At 40.2% G+C, this 21901-nt stretch overlaps 1 protein-coding gene across 4 annotated transcripts in view; it reads left to right on the top strand.

Moving 5' to 3' along the window:
* Nucleotides 1–11123, top strand: part of SH2D4A (SH2 domain containing 4A) — a 106820-nt gene extending 95697 nt beyond the window's left edge. For all 4 annotated transcript variants that reach the window (XM_044305091.1, XM_044305085.1, XM_044305108.1 and 1 more), the window contains 2 exons: nt 4196–4416; nt 10463–11123. In XM_044305091.1, coding sequence (XP_044161026.1) covers nt 4196–4416; nt 10463–10555 — 314 coding nt within the window. In that variant the 3' untranslated portion in view covers nt 10556–11123. The remainder of the gene's footprint in view (nt 1–4195; nt 4417–10462) is intronic.
* The last annotated feature ends 10778 nt before the right edge of the window (nt 11124–21901 follow it).

Genomic DNA, 21901 nt, shown 5'->3' with positions numbered 1-21901 from the left:
GGCTCTCAGACTACATTGAACCACAGTGAGAGCCATTATCCAGAAAAGTACAAAACTTAAAACAGTGGTGAACCTTCCCAAGAGAGGCTGGCCTACCAAGATTTATCCAAGAGCACATGAATGATTCATCCAGGACATCACAAAGAACCCAAACGAACATCTAAAGTCCTCAAATGCCTCAGTTAAGGACAATGTGCATGACTTCACAATGAGGCCTCTTTCACACGACCGTTTGGCTTTTTCAGTGTTTTGCGGTAATTTTTTCACGGATCCGCTGTTCCATTTTTTGTTTCCGTTGTGTTATCATTTCAACAGAACGGAAAAACGTAAATACGGAGTACATTCCATTTTTTTTTTTTTTGCAGAACCATTGAAATGAATTGTTCCGTATACGGAACGCAAAAAACTGCTGTAAACAGAAAAAAAAATGGTCATGTGAAAGAGGCCTAAGAAAGACACTCAGCAAAAATGACACGCATAGGACAGTTGCAAGGAACTACTGCTAACCAAAAAGAACCCAAAGGCTTGCTTCACATTTGCCAAGAATCATCTACAGTCATGTGAAAAAATTAGGACACCCTTTGAAAGCATGTGGTTTTTTGTAACATTTTTAATAAAAGGTTATTTCATCTCCGTTTCAACAATACAGAGAGATTAAAGTAATCCAACTAAACAAAGAAAACTGAAGAAAAGTCTTTTCAAGATCTTCTGTAAATGTCATTCTACAAAAATGCCTATTCTAACTGAGGAAAAAGATAGGACACCCTTGCCCCTAATAGCGAGTGTTACCTCCTTTGGCTGAAATAACTGCAGTGAGACGGTTCTTGTAGCCATCTACCAGTCTTCGACATCGGTCTGAGGAAATTTTACCCCACTCCTCAATGCAGAACTTTTTCAGCTGTGAGATGTTTGAGGGGTTTCTTGCACGTACAGCCCTTTTCAAGTCACCCCACAGCATCTCAATGGGATTCAAATCTGGACTTTGACTTGGCCATTCCAGGACTCTCCATTTCTTCTTTTTCAGCCAATCTTTGGTTGATTTACTAGTATGTTTTGGGTCATTGTCATGTTGCATGGTCCAGTTCCGCTTCAGCTTTAATTTTCTAACTGATGGTCTCACATGTTCTTCAAGCACCTTCTGATACACAGTAGAATTCATCGTGGATTCTATGATGGTGAGCTGACCAGGTCCTGCTGCAGCAAAGCAGCCCCAAACCATGACACTTCCACCTCCATGCTTCACAGTTGGTATGAGGTTCTTTTCTTGGAATGCTGTGTTTGGTTTACGCCAAACATGTCCTCTGCTGTTGTGTCCAAATAATTCAATTTTGGACTCATCTGTCCAAAGAACATTATTCCAGAAGTCCTGGTCTTTGTCAACTTTATCTCTGGCAAATGTCAGTCTGGCCTCGATGTTTCTCTTGGAAAGCAAAGGTTTCCTCCTTGCACACCTCCCATGCAAGTTAAACTTGTACAGTCTCTTTCTGATTGTAGAGGCATGTACTTCTACATCAACAGTAGCCAGAGCCTGCTGTAGTTCTCGAGATGACACTTTAGGGTTTTTGGAGACCGCTTTTAGCATCTTGCGGTCTGCTCTTGGGGTGAACTTGCTGGGGCGACCAGTCCTGGGCATGTTGGCAGTTGTTTTGAAAGCCCTCCACTTGTAGACTATCTTCCGGACAGTGGAATGGCCGATTTCAAAATCTTTTGAGATCTTTTTAAATCCCTTCCCAGACTCATAGGCTGCTACAATCTTTTTTCTGAAGTCCTCTGACAGCTCTTTTGCTCTCACCATGGTGCTCACTCTCACTTCAACAGTCAGGAGCACACCAAACTAAATGTCTGAGGTTTAAATAGGGCAAGCCTCATTCAACATGCAGAGTAACGATCTACTAATTATGTGCACCTGGTGTGATATACCTGTGTGAGATCTGAGCCAATTTAAGAGGGAATACATGTGAGGGTGTCCTATCTTTTTCCTCAGTTAGAATAGGCATTTTTGTAGAATGACATTTACAGAAGATCTTGAAAAGACTTTTCTTCAGTTTTCTTTGTTTAGTTGGACTACTTTAATCTCTCTGTATTGTAGGAATATCATACCATCAAACATGACGGTGGCTGTGTGATAGTCTGGGTCTGCTTTGCTTCTGCAGGACCTGGACGTCTTGTCCTAATTGATGGAACTGTGAATTCTGCTCTCTATCAGAAAATCCCTAGGGAGGCTGTCCATTACCTAAAGCTGAAGCATAGTTATGGACAGAGGAACATCCTTTCATATTGCGCATGCGCCGGCCGGCTGTCTTTAGTTGGCCGGCGCATGCGCAATATGAAAGGATGTTCCTCTGCTTATAATGGGCAGAGCACTGCGCAGATGCGGGCCAGTTCCCAGACCGCTGTCCTCTGGTGCCGCTCGTGACGTCTGCCGGCTGGAGGTGTGTTTTTCTGGGCACATCGCCCAGTAACGCCGCCCCTGGGCACCTTCAGAAGATCATTTGCATAAATAAGTTTAAAAAGTGTTATTTTCATTATGTGGACGAGGGACACAGAAGAGAAAGGTACGATTGTAATGAGGGTCAAAGAGTCTATAACCTGATCTGAGCTGTCTAAAACGCTCAGATTAGGTGAGACTCCCTTTAAAGGCCAGTTCACATTGAGGTTTTGGTGCTGGTTTTGGGGTGCTTTTGCCTCAAAAGTAACTCCAAAAAACACCTCAAAACAGCTTCCCGTTCATTTCAAAAGGAAAAACGCACTTGTGTGAAAAAAAGAACCAACATGCCCTATCTTTGGATGGAATCCACGCTGAATCTCCCAATGAAATTAATGGAAAGCATTTAAAAAAAACAACTCTGTACGTGTTCATGCATTGTTTGCATGCTTTTTGGCGTGCATCCACACCAAAAACCAGGAGCTGAGAATGCAGTTTTGTATTGAAGTAAAAAGCCATTGATTAAAAAACTGCAATACAAATCTGTCAGAAACCACAGCTGTGGCTAAGTCAAAGTCCTGAAGTGAATCCCATTGAGATGCTGTGGTAAGACCTTAAACAGGCAGTTCATGATCAAAAACTCTGCAATATCGCCAAGTTAAAACAATTCTGCAAAGAGTGGGCCACAATCCCCCCACAGCAACGTAAAAGACTTTACATGTTATCGCAAATGTTTAATTGCAATTGTTACTGTCAAGGCTGGGGCAACAAGTTATAAGTTTTAAATGGGCGGTTACTTTAGGTTTTTAACTTTATCTTTAATAAATGGAATGATCATTTAAAACCTGAAATCTTATTGTTCTTGTGTTGTCTTATAATAAAATTAGTTGGGTGATCTGAAACATTTTTAAATGTGGTAAATTAGCAAAAATAGAAGAAATTAGGCAAGGGGCAAAGAAAGACCAATTTGAATTTTTCCATCAATGAAGATTGTGATTTTTGCGGGATGAGTTGTAGTCTTAGCGGTAGGCACACAATACAGTTACAATATGGTGACACCTAGTGGATTTCTATCAAATGTAAACAGATGCTGGAATCTACAGGGTGGGCCATTTATATGGATACACCTTAATAAAATGGGAATGGTTGTGCTGCCCATTGTGTTGGATTGTCAATGCAACCCTCTAAAAATGCTAGCACAGGCTTCCAGTATCTGTAGTTTCAGGTGCTGCACATCTCGTATCTTCACAGCATATGCTGTGCAGCACCTGAAACTACGGATACTGGAAGCCTGTGCTAGCATTTCTCCTGCGGTGTTGCTATCAGTGTTTGAAGAGTGGGAGAAGAGGGTTGCATTGACAATCCAACACAATGGGCAGCACATTGAACACATTCTATAAGTGGTCAGAAACTTGTAAATAACTCACGAAAGAATAAAGTTACATAAAACCAAGCACACCATTGTTTTTCTTGTGAAATTCCCAATAAGTTTGATGTGTCACATGACCCCTTTTCCTATTGAAAAAACAAACGTTTGATTCAAAATGGCCGACTTCAAAATGGCCGCCATGGTCACCACCCATCTTGAAAAGTTTCCCCCCTCACATATACTAATGTGCCACAAACAGGAAGCTAATATCACCAACCATTCCCATTGTATTAAGGTGTATCCATATAAATGGCCCACCCTGTATATTATATCTGAATCTATCTATGTATATATCTATTTTTCATTGTAAAATCAAAAATGCTCTTCTTTACTGATAACAGGTATTATATCTAGAGCTGAGTCAGAGGACTTATTAAAGAACCAAGTACCAGGAAGCTTTCTGCTCCGCGTAAGTGAAAAGATCCATGGCTACGTTCTCTCCTACCGCTCTAAAGACGGATACATGCACTTTCTCATAGATGCTTCTGGCACATCATATTTTTTATTGGGAGTCGATCAGATTCAGTATGGCACTCTGGCTGACCTTGTTGAGTACCACAAGGTAAGACAATTGTATTACAGACATAGATAGAGATTTATTATGAGGGAAATTTCTAAAGTCATTTTTGCGACTCTGCGTTACAATCATTTGCACCAAATTTATCAAATATCACAGGATGTTTGAAAAAATGTTAAGCATTTTTAAGTCTGAGGTTTATATACAAAGGTGTTTTTGGCATAAAAAATGGGCAACATTTGGCAAAGATTGAATTTTCTACAAAAATGTTGGAAACTTTTAATGTTTTACGCTGCTCTTGTGGGAAGAGCTTAGTGGAAAGATGTGGGCCACCTCATCCTGACCCATTTAAAGGGGTTCTGCACTTTGTTTAAACTGATGATCTATCCTCTGGATAGATCAGCTTCTAATCGGCAGGGGTCCGACACCCGGGACCCCCGCCGATCAGCTGTTTGAGAAGGCAGCGGCGCTCCAGCAGCGCCGCGGCCTTCTCACCATTTACCGCTGGCCGAGTGACGTCACGACTTGTATCAACTGGCCTGGACGGGGCTAAGCTCCATTCAAGGGAACGGAGCTTAGCCGTGCCCAGGCCAGTGATACTAGTCGTGACGTCACTGGGCCTGCGGTAAACAGTGAGTAGGCCACGGCGCTGCTTGAGCGCCGCTTCCTTCTCAAACAGCTGATTGGCGGGACCCCCACCGATCAAATGCTGATGATCTATCCAGAAAAAAAAGTGCAGAACCCTTTTATATAATTTCTGCCAGGAAGCTAGTGTAAATTACAACTCAAAGCTATGCCAGCTCTTGGCTGGAGTAGGTTTCAGTTTCTGGCACACAGACCTCACAGATACGACAAATTTATTTAGAGGCATGCGCTTCCTAATAAACTGGTTGCATGCAAAACACCAGTTTTTAGTAAATGACCCCCTAATGGCACTTTCACACTTGCGGCAGAGTGATCCGGAAAGCAGTTCCGTCACTGGAACTGCCTGCCGGATCCGTCAAAACGTATGCCAACTGATGGCATTAGTAAGACTGATCCGTCTTACAAATGCATTGAAATGCAGGATCCGTCTTTCCGGTGTCATCTGGAAAAAACGTATCCGGCATTTATTTATTTTCCAAATTTTTTTTGGTCTGCGCATGCGCAAACCGGAAGGACGGATCCTGCATTCCGGTATTTTGAATGCCGGATCTGGCACGAATACATTCCTATGGTATTCAGGCAAGTGTTCAGTTTTTTGCCGGCAATAAACCGTTGAATGTCCTGATCAGTCAAAAAGACTGAACTGAAGATATCCTGATGCATCCTGAACGGATTACTCTCCATTCAGAATGCATAGGGATATGCCCGATCAGTTCTTCTCCGGTATAGAGCACCTAGGATGGAACTCTATGCCGGAAAAGAAAAACGCAAGGTTAAAAGTACCCTAATACTTATGATTGGAGATGTTACTCCAATTTCTTCTTTATGTTGACTAAAGATTTTTTTAAAGTCTGAAGTAGATGTCTTTTTTTCAGCCTTATAAACTATGTAAAGTCACAGTTGATGAATCTTACATCTTCTAACCACGTCTACTTTCCCACACGCTTTGCAAAAATGGAGTGAGCAAAGTAAAAATGCAAATGTCACAAAATCTTTGGTCAAGAAACCCCCAAAAGTCCTGTTTTGTGACACAATCTTTTAAATTTTCCTTTTAAAAGCGGGAAGATCAGGTTAATTAGCTTTAATATAAAATGTTTCCAGACTATTAATTATTCTTTTTTTTCATTAAGATGAACAGTTTTTTCACATTTAAAAAATATCATCCAATAAGTGTTCAACAGATAGAGTATGTTTCCGGTGACAAGGGTGCAGATGGGTCATGATGAAAGACTTGCATTTCACCAGAGAGATTTAAAGAAGTTGTTCACCTCTAGGGGCCTTTCTAGGAGACCCTTCTCCACCCTCAGCATGGCCAGACCTGTGGAGGGAATCATACTTACCTAATACCCGCCGGTGGGTTTCGGCTCCTTCACATCTCCACTACTTCTGCAGATTGCTGGTCTCCCTACACCAACATCCAGTTTACATAGTAGCATAATTTGAGGCTGAAAAAATACATACGTGTATCCAGTTCAACCTGTTATCATGCAAATTTTATTCAGAGGAAGGCAAAAAAAAAACTCCATGAGTTGGAAGCCAATTTTCCCCATTTTAGGAGAAACATTCCTTCACAAATCCAATCAGGTAATCAGAATAACTTAGTATGCAGAAGAAGCAATCCAGCACCAAATTTTAAAAAAATCATCAATGAGATCACTGCATGGATTAACAGCTTGTTCATGTCCTTAGTAATGGACAACTTGAAAAAGGGGGAAGAATCCAGCATGTAGAATTAAATTCAATCCTTTCTTGCATAAACAGCATTAAAAAAAACGCACATCCTCAGTGTCCTCTGATGTGGTTTGACCCACAAGCAGTCTTAATCATGACCCTATTAATGAAATATCATGATGTTGTGCAATCAGAATAACTCCCTGGATCAATGACCCATCTCCAGAAATCTAATAACTATAGCCTGTAATATTATTACACTCCAGAAATACATCCAGGCCCCTCTTGAATTCCTTTATTGTACTCACCATCACCACCTCATCAGACAGAGAGTTCCATAGTCTCATTGTTCTTACAGCAAAGAATCCCCATCTATGTTAATGGAGAAATCTTCTTTCCTCTAGACGTAGATGATGTCTCCTTGTCTCAGTCACAGTTTGCATGGGTCACATGGTCGCTGCACCAATGACTGGTCACAGTGTTGACGTGTCTCCCATGCATCATGTCACTGATGCATGGGGGACACGTCACTAGCTGGGCAGTCATTAGCTGCAGCTTCCACATGACCTGCGTCAAACTGGATGCTGACATGGGGAGACCAGCAATCTGCAGATGCAGTGGGGAAGTAAAGAGACTGAAACCCAGCCATGGGGATCAGCTAAGTATGATTCCCTCTGCTGGTCTGGCCATGCTGAGGCGGTCTACCAGAAGGAGCCCCAGCGGTGAACAATTCCTTTTTTATTAATACACAGCACCCCTGCGCCCTCTCAGCTTGTCACTGGAAATGTACACTATTTATTGCACACTTATTGGATGATATTTTTCAAATGAAAAAACACATATTCATCTTAATGAAAAAAAATCTATAATTTGTTGTGCCGGAAAGGCCCATGGATGTTAACAACTATGGTACTTTATTTATTTTTTAAGCCATAGAATAATAAAATTGGGTCATAATTATGAAAATAAATTTTGCCTTCCCATAGTCAAAGTACTTTCTATAGCAACTAGTTTAATTCCTGCTATAATATCATATTTTCTTAAATGAAAATACAGGTGCATCTCAATAAATTAGAATATCATCGAAAAGTCCATTTATTTCAGTCATTCAATTCAGAAAGTGAAACTCATATATTATATAGATACATTACACATGGAGTGATCTATTTCAAGAGTTTACTTATTTTACTGTTGATGATTATGGTTTACAGCTAATGAAAACCTAAGTCTATATATCAGAAAATTAGAATATTATATTAAAATAATTTTAAGTCAGAAATGCTGTCCTACTGAAAGTATGTGCCGTATATGCACTCAATACTTGGCTGGGGCTCCTTTTGCATTAATTACTTCATCAGTGCAGCGTGGCGTGGAGGCGATCAGCCTGTGGCACTGCTGAGGTGTTATGGAAGCCCGGGTTGCTTTGATAGCAGCCTTCAACTCATCTACATTGCTGGTTCTAGTGTCTCTTATCTTCTTGACAATATCCCATAGATTCTTTATGGGGTTTAGGTCAAGAGAGTTTGCTGGCCAATAAAGCACAGTGATACCATTTGCTGACTTTGGACTTGATATAAGACAGTGGACCAACACCAGCAGATGACATGGCTTTCCATACCATCACTTACTGTTGAATCTTCACACTGGACCTCAAGAAACTTGGACTGTGTGCCTCTCCACTCTTCCACCAGACTCTGGGACCTTGATTTTCAAATGAAAAACAAAATTTACTTTCAACTGAAAACAGGACTTTGGACCACTGAGCAACAGTACAGTTCTTTTTCTCCATAGCCCAGGTAAAATGCTTCTGACGTTGCCTCTGGGTTATAAGTGGGTTGACACAAGGAAAGCAACAGTTGTAGCCCATGTTCTGAATACGTCTGTGTGTGGTGGCTCTTGAAGCACCAGCCACAGTCCACTTCTTGTGACTTTCCCCCAAATTCTTGAGTGACCTTTTCTTGACAATCCTTTCAAGGCTGCGGTTATCCATGTTGCTTGTGCACCTTTTTCTACCACACTTTTTTCGTTCCACTCAACTTTCCATTAATATGTTTAGACCAGCTTCTTGTGAATGGTGTCAATGACTTCTTCTGGACAACTGTCAAGTCAGCAGTCTTCCCCATGATTGTGTGGCCTAATAACCTAGACTAAGGGACCATTTAAAGGCTTAGGAAACATGCGTAGGTGTTTTGTGTTGATCAGCTGATTAGAGTGTGACGCCATAAGTGTACAACATTGAACTGTTTAGAATACTCAAATTTTTTGAGGTACTAACTTTTGGGGTTTTATTAGCTGTAAGCCATAATCATATACATTAAAATAAATAAATGCTTAAAATATGCAGGAGGGAAGGAGCCTAAACATACAGTGCATTTACTGTGCCCATACACACATCTGCTATACTGACAGTATAACAACAACCGAGAGAGTATATATGATTCCTTAAATATAAAATATATGTTTATTGGTATTTTTATTTTATTTTTTAAGTGTACAAAACACTATCATCGACAACATATAATAAGAGTTTCTAAAGTTATAATGACACATCTATAACGCCCAATTACTTGTGCAATAAAACCACATGTATCATGGATCAGTATGGAAAGGACACAACAATATGCGTGACTGGACAAACTGCAGGATATAATGATCCTTGCTGAATTAGACCGCGCCTGTGTCCATATATCTATCTGATTGAAAGTAAAGTGACTAATGCATATAAATAGACAACATGTGAAGTTTGTCTATACCTGTGTGGTGACAATATAGATGAGGGTGCCGCTCCTCGACGCGCATTTCGTCGTCTGTGATTTCCTCCTGAGGAGCGGCACCCTCATCTATATTGTCACCACACAGGTATAGACAAACTTCACATGTTGTCTATTTATATGCATTAGTCACTTTACTTTCAATCAGATAGATATATGGACACAGGCGCGGTCTAATTCAGCAAGGATCATTATATCCTGCAGTTTGTCCAGTCACGCATATTGTGTGTCCTTTCCATACTGATCCATGATACATGTGGTTTTATTGCACAAGTAATTGGGCGTTATAGATGTGGCATTATAACTTTGGAAACTCTTATTATATTTTGTTCATAATAGTGTTTTGTACACTTAAAAAAAAAAAAACAATAAACATATATTTCATATTTAAGGAATTATATATACTCTCTCGGTTGTTGTTATACTGAATAATTGAGTATTCCGGTCACGTTAGATCATACTAGCCGTAGACCTTGTTGTATAATAATATACTGACAGTATGTAGGTTTTACATTTTTAAAGCATTGTCACATCTTTTCCAATGCTCGCAATATAATATGTATGATGTGAGATGTTAAAAGAGCATTAATACTCTTGGTCCATTATATCAGTAATTACACCTTTAGTAAACTTTTGATATGCCATAAGGACATATCAAAAGCTTAGTTCGGGTGGAGTCTGTGCGCTGAGGCCCCTACTGATCTATAGAACGAGGGGAGAGAAGCGCTCACTTAGCACTTACTCTCTCCTCATTGCATGAAACAGGAACGAGACAGGCCCATAGATTTTCTATTGAGTCTGTATGGTTTCCTGTCCTGCAGCGAGGAGAGAGAAAACTCTAAGCGAGTGTTTCTCTCCCCTCATTCTAGAGATCGCTGATGGTATCAGCACCCCAGACCCCAATGGTTGAAACTTTTAATATAACATGTGACATAAGTTAACTGAAAGTACAGTGTCACTTTAAAGATGACCAACATCTTTATCTTCACTTACTTTTTCTACAGACAGAACCTATAACATCACTGGGAAAGGAGCTTCTACTGTACCCTTGTGGCCAGCTGAAGAACAGTTGTGATTACAGTGACCTCATTGAGTGAAGAGCTGGACTTTTACGCTAATGATTCACTGCCTAGGAGAACAAATTCATTCATTTATGCACCTTGTCATCTCTACAACTTTGTACAGAAACAGGTCACCAAATTATGGTGCCTGTAAAAGGAATCCGAAGCTCATCTGGGAAATATGTGAAAAATCAATTTGTAGTGAGGTTGAAAAATATGTACATAAAATTTGAAGACGTTATTACAACAGGTCCTTGAGGCTTGGTAAAGTTAACACTAAAAGTTACAGAGTCGTATATTGTGTACGTTAGCCACAAGTTTATATCTAAACTGGAGATGAGCAAATTTCATATTTAATGTAATAATGCCTCTAAAGGCAATCCGTTATGCATTCCGTCATAGAATTGCGTTATGGTCCGTGGTAACAAAATCCATAACGCAATTCTGCTTTTACCACCAAACTAAGCGGGAATGAGTTTCGCTCATCTCTAATCTAAACCATAATGAGTTTTTGAACATTTTATAAAATATCACCAGTATGTCGACTTTGTTTTTATGTCTAAAGAAGTAAGAATAAATCTTATCTACTGTATAATGAACTGTTCTACAATTCTTCAAGTCTTCTTTCTGTAATTTGGTTGTCATTTCATAAGAACCCTCATTGTGTACTTCCAGGGGATAAAAATGTATGATAGGCATGATGGACATACAAGCAGATGGACTATTACAGTATGTGCATCCGAGCAGTATCTTAAAGCCATGCACCTATGTGTCCATCACATGAATAGGACAGATTATTTTTTTTATATGCCATTGGACTATACAGTGAAAATTTCCGTTGAATGTCTGCAGACGTCTTTTCATTACACAATACTGCATAATATTTCTGAAACAGTAATACACCTTCAAGCATCAGTATTACCATAGCCTACCCAGTACACTTCCTGACATTCTTGCATAATACTGTCATATAATGAACATACAATACACTGTAATAGTCAAAAGTAGAGATGAGCAAAGTTCTCAAAAATTCAATTTGGTTACTTTGTCGAATTTCATAAAGAAATTCGCTTTGTGACCAATTACTTTGTCACAAAGTACTTTTCTTTGTGAGTAGCGGGGCAATGATGGGAAACGGTGACTGTGCCACCCCAGTCATTTAACCCTTCAGATGCCACGTTCATCGCTGATCACAGCATCTGAGGTGACCATTGAGCGCTGTGAGGCGTTAATCTGTTAAAAAATAAATATAGAAATACCCACCTTATCCATTAGATTACAAAGAGTATGTCGCGGCCATCTTGATTGCTGGCCGTTGTAGTGACATCATGTCACCGCTGACGAGATTTTCGTGTGGAATCTTCAATCAAGATGTCCACGGCAGACTCTTCACGAGCAATTGAATGAGGGGAGTATGAATTTTTCTCATTACCACCATTTTAGGGTACATTTATTCATTACCACGAAACCCAAGAAAATTTGGCTTTGCGGCAAATTGCATTTTCCCTGAAATTCGTGTCGAAGTCCACTTCTTGAACTTCAATTTACTCAACGCTAGTCAAAAGCTTGGACACACCTTCTCAAGCCATATTTTTTCTTGTTTTTTATGTTGTACATTGGAGATTCACAGTACAGATATAAACAATGAAGGAACATATGTTAATAGATTCTTCAAAGTAGCCCCCTTTTTTTTTTTTAAGAACTTTAAATATAAAACATATTCTGGTATATTTTACACTTTTTTGTTTACTGCTTAATTCCATGTGTGTTCCCACATAATATTTATGTCTTCAATATGAATCTATAATGTAGAAAATAAAAATAAAACACCTGGAAAGAAAAGGTGTGTCTAAACTTGACTTCTAGCACTGTAAATTACCCACATCATAGTGTAACATACTTTGAAAACTGTACATCAATATCAAGAAAAAAACTTTGTTTCCCTGTGGACCATCATTATTTAATAAAGGTTTTTAAGGTCTTGCACAATGTAAGACAGAAGTACTGTATAGTAAGGTTAACAAATTTGACAACCAAATCCAGTTCAACCCGTTATCATGCAAGGAAACCAACTCAAATTCCATCCTGCAATAAAGTAACATAAGGCCAAAAAAAGACATTTGTCCATCCAGTTCGGCCTGTTATCCTGCAAGTTGATCCAGAGGAAGGCAAAAAAAAACTGTGAGGTAGAAGCCAATTGTCCCCACTTTAGGGGAATAAAAATTCCTTCCCGACTCCAATCAGGCAATCAGATAACTCCCTGGACCAAAGACCCCTCTCTAGAAGCTATAGCCTGTAATATTATTACGCTCCAGAAATACGTCCAGGGCCCTCTTGAATTCCTTTATTGTACTCACCATCACCACCTCCTCAGGCAGAGAGTTCCATAGTCACACTGCTCTTACCGTAAAGAATCCTCTTCTATGTTTGTGTACAAACCTTCTTTCCTCCAGACGCAGAGGATGTCCCCTCGTCACAGTCACCGTCCTGGGGATAAATAAATGATGGGATAGATCTTTGTACTGACCCCTGATATATTTATACATAGTAATTAGATCTCCCCTCAGTAGTCTGTTTTCTAACGTGAATAACCCTAATTTTGATAATCTTTCAGGGTACTGTAGTTGCCCCATTCCAGTTATTACTTTAGTTGCCCTCCTCTGGACCCTCTCCAGCTCTGCTATGTCTGCCTTGTTTACAGGAGCCCAGAACTGTACACAGTACTCCATGTGTGGTCTGACTAGTGATTTGTAAAGTGGTAGGACTATGTTCTTATCACGGGCATCTATGCCCCTTCTGATGCAACCCATTATCTTATTGGCCTTGGCAGCAGCTGCCTGACACTGGTTTTTGCAGCTTAGTTCGCTGTTTATTAAAATTCTTAGATCCTTTCCCATGTCAGCGTTACCGAGTGTTTTACCATTTAGTATGTATGGTTGACTTGCATTATTCCTTCCCATGTGCATAACTTTACATTTGTCAGTGTTAAACCTCATCTTGCCACTTAAGTATTTTTCATTCAAATGTCTTTTTATTATTTTTCAAAAAATACTATTGGAGTTAGTGGCACATGGCAAAGTAGACTGACTGCACTACATAGAGATGGGCAACATATAGCATCTCAGCCAACCTACGTGCATATAAGAAACTGGTACAACCTATTAAACCAACAAGATGTTGGTAAGATGCATGACATCTCATAAAACACAAAAAAAAAACGTAGGGACACACATACAAAAAATATGAAACTTTATTAGGTAATTAATAACAAATAATTACAACAACACATGATTCGAGACAAATATCTAAAACAAGTAAAGCAGCAATACAGGTAGTGTTGCAAGAACTAGCTCACCTGCTGACTGACAAGGTATAAGATCCCAATATCTAAACTTGCTCAACACAAGGGCAAATGAGCAATAACAAATTATATACCAATAATCACCTGGAAACTATCTCATAATCCCAAATCCACACAAGGTACCAGTGTTCAAATCAGATACGCCCCTTGAAGAAGCGGAGCGAAGCGTGCGTCGGGATGTGCTCACAGCTGACTGAAGGTTGGATCCCTGTATTGTACCATTTCCCAGGTATTTTCTGTCCCTCTGTAACTGGGTAAATTATTTAGCAAACTACCTAGTTTATTAATATAAATGTATCAAGTGGCTGTGATGACTTGTCGGGACCCCCATAATTAACCATGTGTGAGCAGATATTTGCATATAGCCTTAGAGCGGGCTCCCAGAATGAATTTTACTGGTCGGCCCTAGGCACCCTAGTCCATTCGGGGATAAGATTATGAAACAACAACACAGTCCAGAAGTACATACAGAGAAAGCTGTTAAAGCCAATCATGCAAGTGGTAGGTATATGTTCCAAAGAAGGAAGGAAGATACACCAGAGGAGAAGAAACTCACACTATTCTGACATTGGTATCTGAAACAAAATTCCCTTTATATCTTGGATAGGAAGATCCAACTTGCTTAAAATCCTGACTATTCACAAAATTACTTATGTGCTACAAACTATGCCTATGGATCTAATCTTCAACGGAGACCTCTAAAATATATTTGGAACAACACTAGCTATAGAATTGCATACTCTATATTAATCAGGCTTAAAAATCCAGGGGGCATAGGCCTCACAGATATTGAAAACTACTATTAAGCCATTTAATGAGCTAGAAATGTTGACTGGTTCAGACAAGCTACTCAGTAATTGTATCTAAATATTGAAGAATTATTGCTTGGATTTTTCCTTACCTATACCCTCTTAATTAAAGGGGTTTGCCCATTTTGGACATAGCAGCTTCTAGGATATGCCCCCAATGGCTGATAGGTGCAGGTCCCACCTCTGGGACCTGCACCTATCCCTAGAATGGAGCCTGCAAAGTGCAGGAGAGCGCAGCCCGCACCCCTGCAGACCTGATACTGATGATGACAGCTATCTTTGTATACAAACTTACATGCACAATGCAATCAATCACAAATAAGACGGCCCCTGTGTACAGCTGAAGTCAGAAAAAGCAGAGATTTAAATGTATAAATTACATGTTTTGTTGAATATTTTCTTACAGAACTATCTATCAATCTGCTCAGTTCCTCATGCTCTATAACAAGGATCAGAAACCTCCGGGACTCCAGCTGTTGTGAAACTACAATTCCCAGCATGATCCATTCATTTCTATGTGAGTTCTTTGAAGAGCAGAGCAAGTATGCATGCTGAGAGTTGTAGTTTCACAACAGCTGAAGTGCCGGAGGTTGCCTACCCCTGCTCTATAACATGTTGCCTGCAGATTGCACTGCACTTTTTTGGGTAACAGGTTCTCTTCAAAGGGAACCGGTCACTATGAAATGCAGTGCACTCTGTAGGCAGCATGTTATAGAACAGGGGATGCTGATTGCAGATTGATATATAGTTTTATGCAAAAAATGATTCAGCTAAACTTGTAATTTATCTATTTGAATCTCTGCCTTTCTGAGCCAAGTGGGTGGTACTATCAGGGATTGACAAATACTTCTGAAAACACACATACATGGAACGTTGTAAGTCACTGATAAGACACAGCTAGAGAGCTCAGAAAACCTGAGATTGTAATGAATAAACTGCAGTTTTTTTACTGAATAATGTCCATGAAATGATATATATAACAATCTGCTCAGCTTCTCCTGCTCTAATATGCAGCTGGTAGAGTGCACTACATTTTCATGGTAACAGGTTTCCTTTCAAATTATCTCCAAAATCGATATGCTTTTGATCTCCTTAACCGTCAACAGAGTCCCTGTGGCCTTGGAGTTCTCTGTTGAATTCTCTACACAGATGAAATTTCACAGTGTTGGAGATGTAATAGGCTGATAGACCAATATATGGTGGGAAAGAGATCTAATAAAACCATTTTGGATAAGAGAAGGAAATATTATTAACAGCTTTGCTCCTGTAAACAAGGCAGACATAGCAGAGCTGGAGAAGGTCCAGAGGAGGGCAACTAAAGTAATAACTGGAATGGGGCAACTACAGTACCCTGAAAGATTATCAAAATTAGGGTAATTCACTTTAGAAAAAAGACGACTGAGGGGAGATCTAGTAACTATGTATAAATATATCAGGGGTCAGTACAGAGATCTATCCCATCATCTATTTATCCCCAGGACTGTGACTGTGACAAGGGGACATCCTCTGCGTCTGGAGGAAAGAAGGTCTGTACACAAACATAGCAGAGGATTCTTTACGGTAAGAGCAGTGAGACTAAGGGATTCTCTGCCGGAGGAGGTGGTGATGGTGAGTACAATAAAGGAATTCAAGAGGGGCCTGGATGTATTTCTGGAGCGTAATAATATTACAGGCTATAGCTTCTAGAGAGGGGTCGTTGATCCAGGGAGTTATTCTGATTGCCTGATTGGAGTCAGGAAGGAATTTTTATTCCCCTAAAGTGAGGAAAATTGGCTTCGACCTCACAGGGGTTTTTTGCCTTCCTCTGGATCAACTTGCAGGATGACAGGCCGAACTGGATGGACAGATGTCTTTTTTCGGCCTTATGTACTATGTTACTATGTTACTAGCTTACGCACCTACAACATTCATGTATGGAGCAGTGGGAAGTGAGTTCCCACATTTTACCATACATGTACGGCGCATTGATCAGGCACAGGAGCTGTGCTCACTCGATCAGTACATAGGTCTGGCTGTTTTATACAGTGAAACCCCTGCTGTAATGGCAACTCCAACAGTGAAAACTCCAACGCCGGAAGATTTATCCCTTAGTTGCTGCAGTCTATCTTGCACCTAATCCAGTATACTTGGTTTAGAGGTTTACCGCTGACTTTACGCTCTACAGATGCTGAAAGGTCCTTCAACCTATTACTGATACATAATATAAAATCAAATACATAGACCGCATTCACATAAAGATACCTATAAGACAAAGTTAATTTTATATACACAGTCCTTTTAAATGCGGAGCTCATGCATGTAAAAAAAATGCATAAAAATACAAAACAGCAGCTTCCTTATAATTTCTTTGTTCTGGGCGTGTGGTTAATAGTAACAATTGATGTTATACTCTGTTAGCTATGTTTTCAGTGTTCTTAATCGATAGTAAGCTTATGACACACTCTATGGAGAAAATGTTTAAAAAAATGCAGTTTTGCATTATTTTTTCTATACCACTGAGGAAGGAACTGTACAGTTCTGAAACGCGTCTGGTTGGCAGCTACTGAACAGGCGGTGTGGACAGAGACACATTGGTATCATGGCAAAGAAAGACTTTGACCAGCTCTTGGCATCCCAGCGGATCGAGCACACATGCCCTGGGAGACGCACAGCAATGAACAGAATAATTGAAGTAACATCACAGGAGACAAGCCGTAGAGGAAGAGGGAGAGGGCAGACCGGTCGCAACCGTGAGTATTATGGGACATTGAATGTTGGTGAAATCAGTTGCGGACTGACCGAATGTCTGACTAACAAAATGCACCTAACATCAACTAACCGCAAATTGGCATAGCAATCTGTCTAAGAACACGGACCCATTCTAGCAAACTAGGAGAGTGCATCATAAGCTTACTATCGATTAAGAACACTGAAAACATAGCTAACAAAATATAACATCAATTGATACTATTAACCACACGCCCAGAACAAAGAAATTGTAAGGAAGCTGCTATTTTGTATTTTTATATATATTTTTTTTACATGCGTGAGCTCCGCATTTAAAGGAACCGTCTATATAAAATTTACTTTGTCTTATAGGTATTTTTATGTAAATGCAAATTACTGTGAGCCAGCTATTTTCATTAATATTTGGGTCTGTGTTTACACTGAAGGGTGGGCAGTGGGCTAGGCTCCAGAGTAATAGTTGAGCATCCCCTAGATTGTAAAATTGCTTTTACTTGTACTTTGCAATTACAATGGAAACCCTGATCCAACACATGCAACAACATCCTAATGTTGCTTTTGGAGATGATCTAATCCCAATATTTGACTATTTTCAAATATCAAAGTTTCTCCGGGCTTTTAATATTGATCAAAGAGGTTCTCAGTGCTAAATAGAAAGAGAGAATGGAGACGACATGTGCACACTGCGCGCGCCGTCTCCTCAAACAGCTGATCAGCAGGGGTGCCGGGTCACTGGTGTCTGACCCCCGCCGATCTGATATTGATGACCTATCCTGAGGATAGGTCATCAATAGAAAAAGCCCGGACAACCCCTTTAGCTTCCCCTGCTCTAGGGACATGGCTCGTAATGCTAGAGAAAGGACCAATTTTGAGTGGTACACATGATCAATTATCATACCTTCAAGTATTTCAGTCAGAATAAGTCCCCGGATTAATGACTTACCTCCACTGCAGAAGACCTCTTTTACATGCACAGAGCCCTACTGCTCTTACAGTAAAGAATCCCTTTCTATGAAGATCTAGAAACTATCACTCCCAGTGGCCTGGGCAGTAGGTTGTAGTTTCGCAGCTTGAGAGCGACAGGTTGGATGTAGCGGATACTCTTTTGTTGGGGTGAATTCAAACACAGTAGATTTCTTACAAAATGTTCTGCAAGCATCTGATTTACGTAAATAGGTCTTTTTTTTACATCTATGTGATTTGCCAACAAAATAACTCTATTCAATTGAAAATAATTGATTTTCATTCTCAGAAATGTCTGGAACAAAACTACCCTGTGGGAACATAACTTACCTTTGTAGTTACAGTCTAGATCACTTGACAGATCCCTGTACTGCCTTTGATTTACACTACTTTAAAATGAAAAATGAAAACCTGGAAAACGTAAAGAGACCCTATTACCCAATATAATAAATATCCCACCAAATACAATATAATATATAATGTAAGAATAGTTCCTAAAGTATATATCTGTAATATTTAGATAGTGCTTTCTACAATAGTCAATATCACGGTTAATAACAAACTATATATTGATATATATTTTAATGTGTGCAGCGCCATCTTGTGGATGGCAACTCTACATCACATATTTTCTGAGCAGCAAGTCACAGTGCTACTTTGAAAAAGGCACAAAGCGGGCTTTGTACTAGGTGGGGACGCTAAGAGGGCATAACTACTGTGAATGGGGTTACTGGGGACATAACTACCATTTTAGGGATGAAATGGACATAACTACTGTGAAGGAGACACTAGGGGACATTAATACTCATCTATTATAATAGTCATCTATTGCAATGCACTGTATAGTCAGTGCTACACTTACACTAAGGCCTCATGCACACAGCCGTTGTGCGGACGTTCCGTGCATTGGGGACCGTAATTTGTCAGTCAGCACCGATTTCTTCCGTAGCAGCGGAGCCTCAGCTGTAAGTTACAGCAGACAGTCTCTGTTGATGGCAGCGGCTACGTTCCTGAGCCGCTGCCAGCACAGTTGGCAGGGAGGACATTGCAGCAGGGGGCATCTGGGGGGTGATGGGGGATAATGGCCACAAGTGGGGGGCACTTAAATTTATCAGGGGCACGGTGGCAGTCATGTCTGATTTTAGGCTGCGATCTCCAGCGTGGAGATCACAGTCTGAAATCGGTACTTTTCTCAATGAAGCGCTGGCCGGCAAGGGACCACTCTTATTGGTCCATTGCCGACTTCTCCGGTGTGCTGCTCTCCGGGAGAGGGGGGACTCCGGGGCTGTGACACCTTGTAGTGTCACAGCCCCGGAAAGCAAATTGGACGTGACTGCACGTCCAAATGCAGAAAGTCACTTACAGTAACGTCCAAATGTGTGAAAGGGTTAATTATCATGACGGAAGCAATTTTGCTGATCCATGACGGATCCAGCAAAAACGCAGATGTGAAAGTAGCCTGAAATAGTTTTAGACACTTCTCAATCCTTTTTCTCATCTCATAATAAGGGGAGTGACTTCATGGGTAATGGGAAGTGGATTCAATGTGCTGCCATGTACAAAAAAATCCAACAAATAGGTGTGTAATATTAGATTAGACAGTTATAAGCCGTCCCAGATTTATCATCCATCAGCCACTGTGATAAATCTGGTGCAGTTTAAGGCTGGGGCTACACAGTGATGTGTTTCATGGCAGCAAATCTCAGAAAAGTCACGCAACCAAAAACATTTCTGCAACTTGTCTGCAACTCGCTGTCGCACAACTATACTAGATCTATGATTTGATTGTGAAAAGAGTCAAATCGCAGAAAAGTCCCAGGCAAGTAGCAATCATACACAACTTGCATTGTGGATGCACATGTAACTTGTGACCAAAAATCCAACAATGCTGAATCTTTTGCAATTGTCGCATGTTGTATCGTAAACCCATTAATAATCATTAGATGTGATGTTGCAGTGCAACATCATGATCTTCATGTCGCACAACAGGTTCACCATTCGCCATGTAGCATTATTTTTAGTATTTAAAATGTGGGCCAATGGAGAAGATTTATGAAAGTGCCTTAAAGGGAATCTATTACATTCATATATACCCTGCACGTGTAGAGGCACTTTTATTATATTTACATTTAGTCATAGACTACTGGTTGCCTGCTCTTGACAGGTGCATTTGTGTTTTTATTTATTTAAAATGTAACTTTATTTTACTTTCTTAATAATAAATGATGGACGTTTTGTTATCTAACCTACTATATTAAAACTATCTCCTGGACACCCATGTGTGTGCTTCTATTATAGGTTTGTTCCCTTTTAGCACTGTTAATGCAGCAGTAGTATATGGGTTGCAGTCACGCTCTTGTAGCTGATTATTGTTGGTTCTTGCTATTGGCTGTATAGATACTTGATTTGTAACCTTTTGCTGTGAACTATAGTCATTTGAGGCTAGCGTTGGATTACTGGAGCAGTATAGTTACTTATGAAACTAACTGCTTGCTACTGTTTGTCTGGCCCTTATTGCTGTGGCCGTGTGTTACAACACTCACTTCCTTATGACTTAGTAGTTTCCAAGATAATATATATTCCGTTACTTGTCTTGTAATACTGCTACTTGTTCTGCTGCTGCCTGCTAATGATTTCTTGAATATTACTGTTGCTATAGAATTGTTACCATTGTTCCTGACTAGTAATTGCGGCAAATCACCTACACTATCTGTCTATGATCAAGCTGCTTACAGCTTCTTCTACTGGTTTGTGATATATATCGTGACAGCAGAGTTGCTTTCTAGACTGCCTATTAGCTTGCCAGGAACTTTCACACTAATAGCTAGGTGCCCTAGAGTCTAAAAACAAATTACTGCCCCCCGACATGTTTCGCCATATCCATGGCATCTTCAGGGGATCGGGCAGTCTGCAGACTGGTTGCAGTGTGCGATTGCATTTTTTGTTTCTGCGTTTGTGTCTGTATTTCGCCATAGCAATCTGCACCTGCTAGGGATTGTGCGGGCTGAATCCCCCATATTATCTGTGACACTATTAAGTCATAAGGAAGTGAGTGTTGTAACACACGGCCACAGCAATAAGGGCCAGACAAACAGTAGCAAGCAGTTAGTTTCATAAGTAACTATACTGCTCCAGTAATCCAACGCTAGCCTCAAATGACTATAGTTCACAGCAAAAGGTTACAAATCAAGTATCTATACAGCCAATAGCAAGAACCAACAATGATCAGCTACAAGAGAGTTAAAGGGAATCTGTCACCAGTTTTATGTTGCCCTAATACTTAAATCCTAACAGCTGCAGCACATCAATGAGTCCTTATATTCATGAGCTCCCGGCTGTCCCGTCTCCACTGCTGCTGAAATCAGCAGCAGAGGGTGGGCAGAGTCGGAAGCTCATCAATATTCAGGACTCATTGGCATTTGCTAGAGATGTTCAATACAAGATTTTAGAAAGTGACTATTTTTTTTTTTTTTGTTAAGGGGGTGACTAGTTTTTGCTGTCCTTAGTTAAGACACCATAAAATTG

Source organism: Bufo gargarizans, chromosome 1 (genome assembly GCF_014858855.1).
Source record: "Bufo gargarizans isolate SCDJY-AF-19 chromosome 1, ASM1485885v1, whole genome shotgun sequence".
NCBI lineage: Eukaryota > Metazoa > Chordata > Amphibia > Anura > Bufonidae > Bufo > Bufo gargarizans.
This window is presented reverse-complemented; position numbering and strand designations above follow the sequence as displayed.